This window comes from Diceros bicornis, chromosome 16 (assembly GCF_020826845.1).
Source record: "Diceros bicornis minor isolate mBicDic1 chromosome 16, mDicBic1.mat.cur, whole genome shotgun sequence".
NCBI lineage: Eukaryota > Metazoa > Chordata > Mammalia > Perissodactyla > Rhinocerotidae > Diceros > Diceros bicornis.
Genome location: NC_080755.1, coordinates 41,545,243 through 41,557,417, shown reverse-complemented (window position 1 = coordinate 41,557,417; position 12,175 = coordinate 41,545,243). Strand labels below are relative to the sequence as shown.

The window sequence follows — 12,175 nt, the reverse complement described above, 5'->3', positions numbered from 1 at the left end:
GCCCCACCGGGCGCAGCCGCCGCCGCCGCCGCAGCAGCATCTTCTGCCTCTGCGCCCCCGCCAGCCCCGAGGAAGTCCCCTCCGAGGACTGGGGCCCCCGGGAGCGCAGGAGGAAAGACCAGAGACTCCCTTAAAACACCCAGATGCGGAGGATTGAAGCAGCCTAGCCAAAGCTTTCTGTGGATTAAAAAAATATACGATTTTTTTCTTTTGGCAGAAGAAAAGGAGAGGAAGACCCGCGGGGCTCTGCAAGGAAAAAAGGGGGATGTAACTCGTGGATACGCTTTTTCCACCCCTCAAACGTCTCGTTCTACTTTGTAAAGATTTTCTTTTTTTAAACCCCAGCTCCAGCCGGACGCCCCCAGACCTCCGGGGTGCGAGGAGGTGGTGTTTTTCATTGGCTTTGCATATTGGGTTCTTAGATTTTGAGAGAGCCTCCTTATTTCGCCAGACATCTCATGCGGGGTGAAGTCCACTCGGCCCCCTCCCCCGAGTCTTCGTGTGCACGGAATTCGAGGAGATCCGGTTACTAAGGATATAGAGGAAAAAAATAAATCGCGTGCCTGCTTTTTTTTTTTAATTGCCTGCTTCTCCCCACCCCCAAATTAAGTTGCTTAGCAAGGGGGAAAGAGGCTTTTTCCTCCCTCCAGCAGCCCAGCCGAACGCCTTTCGTTTTTTGCCCCCCGCGGATCTTCCATGTAGGAAGCTGAGGCTGGCGAGCCCGACACTCGGGAGCCGCTGCGGGGGGGCCTCTTTTTGGGGAGGCGCCGACCCGGGCAGGCTTCGTCCTCCCCAGGGAAGCGGCGGCCGCGTTCCTCCGGGGTGCGCCGGGGCCCGAGAGCCGCGCACGGCGCGGGCCGCGCGGGGTGGGGCAGCCGGAGCGCAGGCCCCCGAGCCCCGGCGGGCGCCCCCGGGCCCCCGCGCTCGCCCCGGCCTCCGGGAGACTGGCGCATGCCACGGAGCGCCCCTCGGGCCGTCGCCGCTCCTGCCCAGGCCCCTGCTGCTGCTGCTGTCGCCTGCGCCTGCTGCCCCAACTCGGCGCCCGACTTCTTCATGGTGTGCGGAGGTCATGTTCGCTCCTTAGCCGGCAAACGACTTTTCTCCTCGCCTCCTCGCCCCGCATGTTCAGGACCAAACGATCTGCGCTCGTCCGGCGTCTCTGGAGGAGCCGTGCGCCCGGCGGCGAGGACGAGGAGGAGGGTGCGGGGGGAGGCGGAGGAGGAGGCGAGCTGCGGGGAGAAGGGGCGACGGACGGCCGGGCGCATGGGGCCGGTGGCGGCGGCGCGGGCAGGGCTGGCTGCTGCCTGGGTAAGGCGGTCCGAGGTGTCAAAGGTCACCACCATCCCCACCCCCCAGCCGCGGGCGCCGGCGCGGCCGGGGGCGCCGAGGCGGATCTGAAGGCACTCACGCACTCGGTGCTCAAGAAACTGAAGGAACGGCAGCTGGAGCTGCTGCTCCAGGCCGTGGAGTCCCGCGGCGGTACGCGCACCGCGTGTCTCTTGCTGCCCGGCCGCCTGGATTGCAGGCTGGGCCTGGGGGCGCCCGCCGGCTCGCAGCCCGCGCAGCCGCCCTCGTCCTACTCGCTCCCTCTCCTGCTGTGCAAAGTGTTCAGGTGGCCGGATCTCAGGCATTCCTCGGAAGTCAAGAGGCTGTGTTGCTGTGAATCTTACGGGAAGATCAACCCCGAGCTGGTGTGCTGCAACCCCCATCACCTTAGCCGACTCTGCGAACTAGGTAAGAAGTTGTTCTGTGCCCACCTTCCCCTCCCCCTGGCGCTCAAGCGGTGGAAGAAAAGCCCCTGCGGGCTGTGTTTGTGCAGCCACCTCTCTGGAGGGGAGTGTACATTCCCTCCTGGGAGGAGACTTGGGCGACCAAAGTAGAGAAGGAACAAGGGGAAACTGGAAGGGCATTCCCTGGGGGGTTCCCTTCCAGTTTTTTTCTCCTCGGTTGCTCCGAGGGGGGCTTATGGGCACTGCTCGTGCACACACTCTACAGACGTGTGGCTAAAAATGAGACGCTCTCATTTCCGGATCAGTTCGGGGTGCAGAGAGAACTGGGGGTCACGCCTCCCCCGCGCCCGGAAAGGCGTTGAGGTGTGTGGCCGAGTTGGATTCGGTCCAAGCCCGCCAAGGAAGGCTGGGAGAAGCGAATCGTAAAGGCTGGAGAGCCTCTGCTCCTTTAGTAAATAAGGAGAGTCACGTCGTGCACAAGTGGCCCGGATACTGCCCTGGATGCGCAGCTTTGGGGTTTTGGGGCAAAGAGGGTGAGGGAGGGAGGGAGGCCAAACTGGATATCTACTCTCAACTCTGCCAGCTCAGGGTGGAAAAGAACAAGCAGTCAGGAGAAGTTGCGTGTCCCCTGCTTTTTCCTTTCTTTCAGCACAGGAAAGCGCAGACTATGGAACTGTATAGACTGTAGGTCTGCCCCCAGCGCCTCCGTGACGTTGCTGCCTCTTAATGCGCTGGGGCCTGGGCTTCGCCGCCAAGACCCCAGCCTCCTCCTCTTTATCCTTCCAGCTGCCTCCATTGCTTCCCTTTTCTCAACGTCTCTGCGGGGGGATGGGGGCGCGGGTGCATCCTGGGCGCCCACAGACCCTCCTACGTTCACCAGCGCTCTTGGGGCGCGCCTCCCGGGTGGGCTGGGTAAGGGGAGCCCCGCGTTCCCCGCGCGGGCGCGGAGCGCAGCGGCGGGGGCGGAGGTGAATTGCGCCCCTGGGGGGCGGGCCTGGGCGGTGGACAGTGGGAGCGAGGCTGAAGTTCGGGGACGGGGAGGGGGCTATGTAGACCCCCGCCTTGTGAACTGTGAAGTGCGCGGCCGCGGCCGAGCCGGTGGTTTCCAGCCGGGCCGGTGGAGCGCGGCGGCTGCGGCCGCAGACGTGGAGGAGCGGAGCGCCGAGGCTGGCGCCAGGCGGCCTCTTTTGTTTATCTGACAGCTAAATATCAAGGCAATCACCGCCTCGCGGCCCTGCCTCCAACCCCCACAGCTAAGACAAACAGTTGGGCTAAAAGAATGCCTCTGTTATCATAAGTTTCTATCTCTCTTTCTCATGGCCCGGCCTTTATTTTCTCTTACTTTTTTAATTCCAGAGTCTCCCCCTCCTCCTTACTCCAGATACCCGATGGATTTTCTCAAACCAACTGGTGAGTAGATGATTTTAAAAATATCCTTCCTATCTTAAGTTAGAAATGGAGCCTCTAGAACCAAGATTTTTATGTCTAGGCAGTGGCTTTGGGGAGGCGCTGGGTCTGGTCGGGGGTGGTTATAGGTTTCCTCTGTTGGAAGTTTGGTGGATTTTTCCTGTTTTTGTTGTGGCTGGAGATATGTATATATGTTTAGGGGGGAGGCAGCGACGTTTCCTAGATATGCTTTACATTTTGTTCCTTTTTCGTGTGTTTGCACTCCGTGGCCAAAGTTGGCTCAGCTTTAACACGTGGAATTTGATCCACGCAGAAGTATCCTGGGAACCAAATAGGACAGGTTGATGGGAAAATGTGGAGACTCTGGGAGTGCCAGAAGAATGGGTGGGAAGAATGGATAGTTTGATGGAAGGGAAGACAGTTTAAAAAAGTGCAGAGAGGACCGTGGCCTGGAGTGAGAGATTAGAAAATGGGAAAAGTAGAGGCACCAGCATCCCCACGGGTTTCCCCTGCTCCCCTCACCTGCCGGTCAGCACTCTCCAGGGTTTTCTCAGAGTTTTTGGTAGGGGCTGTAAAAGTTTTTAGCATAGGTCTGCCTGCCTGTTGCTTTGTCACCGGATGGCATGGGGCCAGGGCAAAAGCCCATTTGAGACTGGCACCAGCCCTGTTGCGGTTGTCTGCATTCAGCTTCTGGCTGGCAGTGCAGGGGCTCACCCTGGGGCGCTAACAGTGCCAGGGAGAAGAGGGTCAGCAAAATGGGGACATGGAGGTGACAACAGGGACAGGCCTCTGTGTGCTGGAGCCCCTTCTTAGAGCGGGAGATTCATTTGCTGAGAGTATGGATTGTAACTGGGTCTTCGGGCCTAGATACTGTTCCCTGAAAATTGCAACTCTTCTGAAGTTTTTATTTTTCTAAGGTTCTGGGAGAAGAAGTGAAAGGCTGGGCCCCATTCGGCTTTTGGAATTCTACAGGTCCTTCCGCCTCATGAGTTTTGGCTGTTGGGCCTTTCCCCCGCTAATTAAAAGTTTTACTGGGGCGTTGTTATAAATTAAATACTTTAATGAACGGTGTAACCGAAGCCCATGCTCTGCAGCCAGCTCTCCCGGGACTCCACCGATCCCTCAAGTCAGGAGGGCGTTGCTGCCTGCCTGGTGCCTGTAATAAGTGGCCTGCAGAGCATGTATTATTTTGCTTTCGATTTACAAAACACCAGATAAATGGTCATTAATGAGGAGATAACCAGCTTTCTGTATTCGTAACAAACGTTGACTGAGATTATCAAGCTCTGTTGTCTCAAAGAATGTAACTTGACTGGGTTTTTGGCTTCAAGACTCAAGAATTCTTTCTCGAGGTTAGTTCTCCAAGGGGCCATCTCTGTCCTGTTTTTGTTTTTCCTTCCGTAGTTTTCAAATTTGGTGGTTTTCCTTGAAAGAGAGAGAAAGAGAAAGACCAGTCACCTTGGCCCAAGGGGTAAAGACTCCTAGTGGTAAATGTTCCCAGAAACTTCCTAAAATCCTAGAAAAAAAGGGCCACATTCTCTTGGGTTTTGCGAAGATACCGGGATAAATCTGTTCGCGGGATTTAAGCCGTCTTTCTGCCAGGCCAGGACCTCATTTTCAGAGAGTGGAGTGATATATTTATTCATTAGCAAGTGTTGACATTAGGTAGCAAAATGTGTGTAAACAGAGAAGCCACAAAGACAGGAATGTGCCATTTCCAAGGGAGAGAAAAGTTCTCCAGATCAGCCAATAGGAAGTGATTAACCTGCCAATCAGAAACTCAAACAGCTGGTTACTCACCCAAAACGTTTTGTTTAAAACGAAACAAAAAAAGGAATGAATAAAGGTGCCGTGTGTAAGACATGAGGTGGTAACAGGCGAAGCCCCTGTGGAAGGAACTGTCCTGACACGTTGGAGGGCAGCCAGGTCTGGGAGTGGAGGGGGCCCTGGACAGGTCTGGGGCTGGTTTTGCTGGCTGCTGTGGCCAGAGGCGCTGAGGTCAGACACACACACACAGATGGGATGCTGCCCCTGGCTTTTAGCCTCACCTTGTACTTGGGAGGAGAGTATTTGGCTGGGGAATTGAGATCAGCCACTTACATTCTTAAATTTCTAAGCCCTAGGTTGAATTTGTGGTCTTGGGTTACTAGGTGAGAACCAGGCACAAGGTTTTACAGTGGACAACTGTTAAAGTCTTAACCAGTTGCACAACTAAGGGAATCTCTTCTGTGAAGTCTCCAGCTTGGGAAGAGGTGGTGGGAAGGGGGCTGGCCTCTAGCTTTTGGAGGAACTCAAGGGCTAAAAGCCCGGAGCTCCATTTTGCAATGGTTCAAGCCATTCCACTGTGGCCTTTGGGAGTTCCTGACCTTGTAGACTTGGGTGCTAGGTGGTCCCAAGCCAGCAAGATCTTCCAGGAAGGAGTGTTAGACATGGCTGAACCTAGGGGTAGGGTGGCTGTGACTTGTGGCTATCAGAAGTCAGGAAGACTCCCCCATCTCATGGCACAAGGAATAAGAACATGCTGTTTAAAATTAAATCTAGTTTATGGAGTGGGGATGCTGGGGGGATGGCTCCATGGGCTCTGCTCCTGGTGTCCTCTGTATCTGATGGTCTGAAAGGTTTGAAGGATGGCTGGAGGGAGGGATGTTGCTGGGTGCACTCTTGCTTAGGCGGGGGCTAAGCACTTGCTTAGGCGGGGGACCGGGTGACCAGTGCCCCATGGCAGATGGAGCCTCTGAAGCCTAGTTGAAAAGTCTGGCATCTAGCTCTGCCTTTACCTCTTAACTCAGGCCACTCTTAATTTTTCCAAGCCTCTTTTTAAATCCAGATGATCAAAGAGTTAGATTAGATGATTCATTCATTTGCTCCTTTATTGGTTCGTTCATTCATTCTACAGGCCCAATGATGTGCCTGCCTGAAAATATGATGATTCCAATGCAGAGGATTATCCTGTAACCAGGTTGTGGATTGGGGCAGAGCTGGGACACTTAGGGTATATTGGTGGTGGTGATGGTGATTGGGGGGGGCTCCTCTGTGCTGGACAGTACTTAAGATGCTCAGAAATAAGTCGACAAGAATGTCCTGGCTCTCCAGGAGCCATTCTATTGGTGAGAGAAGTGGGATCCCCAGCTCATTCACCTTGTACCCCTCTCAGCAGCTCATTCCTTGGCTGCTCCCCAGGCTGGCGTCTTCAAGGACTCTGTCGTTGCTGGGAGAGGGGAATGAATCTTTCTCCCACAGAACCCAGCACTTACTGGGTGCTTGGTAATGTTTAGCGGTGGATGAGAGCCAGGAATGGCCTAGAGCTTCTGAGTGTGTGCCAACCTGGGCTCGGGGGAGCGGGCGACACAGGCAGAAGCTGAGACCCTGACTTGGGAGATCTGTCTTGGCAGAGCTTTTTTGTAGGTGAGGGATGGAGATGTGGCCTCTTTGACCTTTACAAGCCTGGCAGTAGCTTGAGGCCAGTCTGGATGCTGAAGGCTGTCTCAGCCTGACTACCTGCAGGGAGGAGAGTTGGGACTCTGGCCTGCCTGAGGAGGGAGAGCTGTAGGCCAGGAACTCTTGGGTATGGCCCAGCTCACTGGGTGGCCCCTTGGGCTAGTCAGTGACACCTCAGTTTACCTGGTTGAGTGTCAAACAGGTATACTTTGTTACTTCACAGGGGTGGTAGGGAGGCCTAATTAATGTTTGCAAATCCCTCCTGAGATCAAAGGCCCTGCATAAGGGCAGAGCACCATTTCATAAAAACACTTGTGGTTGCCAGTGCCGAGCTGGCTTACCTTTGATCTGAGATGGGCTGACACCCTGAATGTGATCCCAGATCTGCCCCGAGATGCTGGGCTCTTCCTTTGAAACACACCTTGCCTCTGGGATTGAGCCAGACAAAGCAGGGGGCAGGGAGTGGCCGCAGAGAAGTCCTCCTGTTTAACGAGGGGGTGTCTTCCGTTGGGGGTTGGGTAGAAGCCTATCTCTAGAACATGGGGAGGCCATCAAAGTAGTTTAGAAAGTGCAGGGTATACACCATTGAACAAGCAGCCCCATTTCCTGCCTCCCCTATTGTTTTCCATTTGATTAAGTGTATCCTGTAAAACTGTATATTCCTGTTAGGAATTCTACTTGACCCTGATAAAACGAGATTACACACACAGTCTTTTCTCTCTGCCCTGCCTGCTATCCCTGCTGCTCTGCTCCCTCCTCCTCTGTTGAGGAGAATTCTTGAAAAGTTGTTCTTCTAGCCTGAGAGAATGCTGGAGAGGGATTAGAGAGACAATCTCAGAGAGAGTCGAGGGAGGCAGGAAGCAGAAACCCAGAGGTTGTTTGGGGCCATGTGTAGACCAGGCTCAGCCCCCAACCCTTTTTCAGGGAGTGGAGGCAGCTGCTGGGCTACTAACGGCTCCCATGGGCTACCTGTCTCTGGGCTGCTCTCTCGCTTGACTTCCTATTTGTCAGCGCAGCCAAGTGGTTCCAGGGGGAAACTGGTAATGCACACTGTAGGGACATCCTGCTAGTGGCCTGGGATGGGGGGGACGGGGATTTGCACCATCCAGCCTGGTGCGTGTGCTGGGGAGCTGAGCAGCACCTTTGTTGAACCGGCCTTTCTCTGTGAAATCCAATCAGTTTGGCGTTGGCAGTGGTGCATGATAAGCTTACAGGGTCTTGTGTATTTTTGTTTCATGGGACTAATTAATTGTGGTTCGTGGGCGATATTGTTTTGTCTTAATTGCTTGGAGGGAGGTTGTGCAGTCTGTTTCTCAGCTGGAATTGTCATTATCCTCGTTAACATTTTGGTGACTGTGCTGAGCACCTGAGGGTGACAAAGACATTGAAGAGAAGCCTATAGTATAGTAGGATAGACAGGATCTGAAAGTAAAAGATGAGTAAAGACAGCAGAAGGAAACTCCAAGAGCTGAGTGCCAGGAGATTTTAAAGGAACTGAGGGCAGGGTGCCTTGCAGGGTCTCGGGTTGCCCAGGAAGGTTTCCAGAGATGGGGAGTTGGGACTAGGCCTGGAAGGAGGTAGAACATTTCCCCTCCGGCTGGAAGCTTGGCTGAGAATGTTCTCTGTCCTGATCTGGTGGTGGCTTTGCACAGGTGTATACATGAGTAAAATTCATTGAGTTGTACTTGAGATGTGTGTGCTTTGCTATGCTTGTTATATACTCAGTTTAAAGGAAATTTTAAAGTTTTCACCTCAGTTAAAAGGAAAAAGAAGTCCCTTCAGCGCAACACCAGTCTTGAGAAAGTCCTAAAGAATTGGGAAGTCTGTGTTTAAAAAGATGAGCGTGAGACACTGGTCTGTGGGAGTGGCAGAGAGACCACTGGTTCCAAGCAAGGAGGCTTTGCCCTTGATTTTTCTCCAGGAAAGATGGCAGGGAGACAGCAGCCGGGGTTGAGAGAGCAGAACTCAAGCTCCTTTGACCTTGGGAACTACTTGGTTTCCTCAATGGGGGACTTGCAATAAACGAGAAATTCCAGCCAGTCTGTGATCGAGCCTGACTTGACTAATGATTAACTGGCCGCCTGGAGCCCAGACGGGTGACAAGGTGCTGTGGTCTGTCTTATGATGGGCAGCGAAGCCTGAGCAGACCATTAATAATCAGCATCGTGGCTGGGAGTCAGCCGTTTGGAATGTGTGGTTTGTCTTTAATGCTGTTTAGAATGTGCTTAAAAATTAATCTTGGTGTTTTTATTTATTTATTTGTGTATTTATTTATCTCTCTCTCCTTTTCAAATCCACAGCAGACTGTCCAGATGCTGTGCCTTCCTCCGCTGAAACAGGGGGAACGAATTATCTGGCCCCTGGGGGGCTTTCAGGTGAGTCTCTTTCTCTTACTTTCCTGGCAGTTCCGAGACCTCTTGAAAGTACTGGAGACGGGAGGAGTGGGGGTGGCCCTCTGCCACCCCAGCTGGTCTGGAATTAATTCTCACTTTTCTGTGTGTTAAACTGGATGCATCCATGGTGACTCTGGGGCCCTTTAGCTTGTCATTCTGCAGTCCCTTACACATCAGGACACTGGGCCTGCTCCATCCATGTGGAAATAGGGCCAGCTGGGGACCAGTGTGCTGAGTTTTGTGGTTATTGCTAAGCAGCTCCTGGCTCGAGGGGCTTCTATGTGGTGATTTTGGCGACATTAGTTCATGGGTTTAAGCTGTTTTTTGCTCTTGGCCTAGTGCATCTGGTGCCTTGAAGGGGATGGATCCACCTTTGGAGAACTTGTTGAAGACAGATCCCAAGTGTAGGATGGGAGTTTAGAGGCGGTGTCCTTGATGCTTCTCTGCAAGCCCTAATTCCGGTCCAGCGTGGTGCAGGATCCTGTAGTGCATGCCTGGGGATGGGAGCGGCAGGGTGGGGACACTGTAGACAGTAGGTGCCAACACTGCTATCCAGGAGGGAAGGTTTTCCAGGGCCCAGGGGCATGAGTGAGGGCCTGGAACGCCAGTGCTGGAGGGCTATGGGATTGGATGAGGCGCACTGCATAGCTTGAGCATCATTGTCCCCAAGGGACGTGAGAAGACAGTGATAGACTTGGAGAAACTCATTACACATGTAAGTGGGAGGCATTTCCATCTTTTTCTAAAGACCTCCTGTTTCCACCTGTTTTTCCCACCCCAGTATGCCATCACTGGATTTTCTAAGAACTAGCTAAAGCAAGAGAGAAAGTAACCTGAAAAAAAAAAAAGGAAATTCCAGCATTTTTCATTTCTTGCCTTTGGGACATTGGTGTAGGATCATGGCAGCTCAGATGGAAGCTGTAAAACTGTCTTTGGGGGACTGTGGTGCGCCCTCTTTTGTGCGATGACTTCAGTGGTCAGGTGTGGCTCAGGCTTGTCTCATCCCGGCCAGGTCCCTCCCAGGCTCTCCTCTCCAGGAATTGAGCTTGCTGAGAATGTCTTGAGGGAGACCTTGTTTGTTTTTGTTTCAGTGCAATATATACTCTGACTGTTATCTGAGACAGAAGGTATTGTTGACTCAAAGCTCCTAATGAGAACTGAGCAGGAAAAAGAGGGACCCAAAGAGGGGAGGGGGCTTCGGGTGTGAGGATGCGAGTGGAGTGGAGCAGTTGGGAGAACGTGCAGCGATGTGTGGCATGCGTGGCCTGCGTCCTTTCTGCTTTCTAAGGCTGAGAGAGTTCCTGAAAGAAAGAAGGCTAAGGAGAGGAAAGGGTCTGGGCAAAAGAACACACTCAGGATGTTGTTAGATGGTTTTATTTTTTAAATCCTGAATGTGCCGGGAGGAGCCCCAGCCCCTCCGAACCACATGAAATAAGCAAGGGAAGTGGTAGCTTTTGAAAGGGGGCTTTTCGGAAGGTTTGTCTTATTGATAACATCTTGTCTGTCTCCTCTGCTGGAGGAAATGACGCCACTGGGCTGAGCGCGTCCTTACCCAGCCCCGAGAGCTAAACAGTGTGATCCGCTGAACAGCATGCCCCCTGAAGCCCCTTCTGAGATGGGTGGGCTTTAGGTTCCCAAAAACTTTTCCAGTCCTAGAAAGAAACTGGGGGTAAAACCATTTATTAACTACTCCCCCCCACCCCCAAGGTAATTGCAACCATTTAGATTAACAAGGAGCTGCTAGGCAGGAGCGATGAGTCTCTGAAGAGATCGTGAGGTTTAACAAAACTGCAAAAACAAAACTTAGGGGGAGGGCGGCCTCCACATGAAAGAGCGTTTGTTTTGAATTTTAGGTCTTGATTTACTAATTCCCAAGGCTTCAAAGTTAGAGCTCTTTCTTCTTTCCATTTGGAGTCGGAGCAGTTTATAATGTGCCGTGGAGGGGAATTGAAGAAACTGGTTTTTGGGTTGGTGCCAGTGGTTTGGGGGTGTCTGGGGAGGGGAGGCGATGGGCACGGAGAAAACCAAGGGCTATACCAAGGGCTATACCATTTGTAGAGAGAATGCTCCCCAAAAGATGATTGTAGTGGCCCTGGTCCAGGGCAGAGGGTTTTGCAAATGGAGGAAGCCCAAACCTCCTCCTTTCCAAGAAGTTGATCTTTCCATGGGGGGGTGGCCTGGGTGTGTCCGCCTTGCAGAGGATGAGGCCACTGGGGGCTGCGGTGGCTGAATGGGGCAGGGCTGGGGAGGGGAAGGGGTTAGCAGAGGCTGGAGGGTGGGAGACTGCTTTGGGGGAGGGGGACCAAGTGGGCATCAGGGTGGGGAGCCAGGAAAGCGCCCACAAGCATCGCCCTCTCCTCCCCCTTGAAATATCCTCTCTGAGTGTCTCTTTCACAGGCTCTGTGTGCTGTTTTCCTTCCTGTCCTGCCCTGGCTGAGTGCAGCCTTAATGAATGGGGCTCAGTTTAGGGTGGGAGGAAGGTCGGCAGCGGGAGCCAGCGCTTGATTCTCTTGGCAAGGGAAGAAGGGAAAGAAAAAACAGCCGAATGTGAAAATGTGGTGCCTCGGAGGTGGGGGTGGGGGTGTGCTCTAAAGGCATGCCCCCTCCTGAAATGCAGGGGTGACTCCGAGGCTGGACCTTCCCTTTCCTGCGAGGAAGGGGAGTGGGCGGTGGGCGTGCTGGGCGCAGGCCCGCTGGCTGCAGGTTGGAATTCCAGCCTTGCAGCTTGGGGCTGGCCGGTGAGCTGACAGGCCCAGGCCTTCGGGACTCGCAGTGAAACATACCCCACCCCTGCAAGTTTCCTCAGTCTGGGAAAATGGCACATTTTTAGAAGGCTGTGACTCTGTTCCAGGAGATTGTACTTTCATTTCTGACAGCCGGCTCTCTGAGACAGATGGATTGTTCGGTGCATGGTTGTGTGTGTGTGTGCGCGTGCACGCACACGCACGTGTGCTGCAGACATACAGATAGACAGTCCCGTGCACAGACACATGAGCAGGCAGACGCCCAAAGGCAGGCTCTGGAATAGGCTGGGGTCCCTCTTACACGAGGTCGGTGGACAACAGGCCAGCTTCTCCAAGAGGATATGCTCTTTGGGGGTGGGGGAGAGTTGGTGGATTGGTTCTGAATTGTGATTTGGCAGCCTGAATTAAGCTCTCTGGGTTTGGTGCCTTTTGAAAGGCATACAACTCCAGGACAGGTCCTTGC

At 53.6% G+C, this 12,175-nt stretch overlaps 1 protein-coding gene across 2 annotated transcripts in view; it reads left to right on the top strand.

Moving 5' to 3' along the window:
* The first annotated feature begins 591 nt into the window (after nt 1-591).
* Nucleotides 592-12,175, top strand: part of SMAD7 (SMAD family member 7) — a 30,453-nt gene continuing 18,869 nt past the window's right edge. Inside the window, exons 1-3 of one of the 2 annotated variants that reach the window (XM_058557074.1) lie at nt 592-1,734; nt 3,087-3,140; nt 8,879-8,950. In XM_058557074.1, coding sequence (XP_058413057.1) covers nt 1,122-1,734; nt 3,087-3,140; nt 8,879-8,950 — 739 coding nt within the window. In that variant the 5' untranslated portion in view covers nt 592-1,121. Of the gene's footprint in view, nt 1,735-3,086; nt 3,141-8,875; nt 8,951-12,175 lie in introns of both variants that reach the window. The other variant, XM_058557073.1, reaches the window with a different exon arrangement.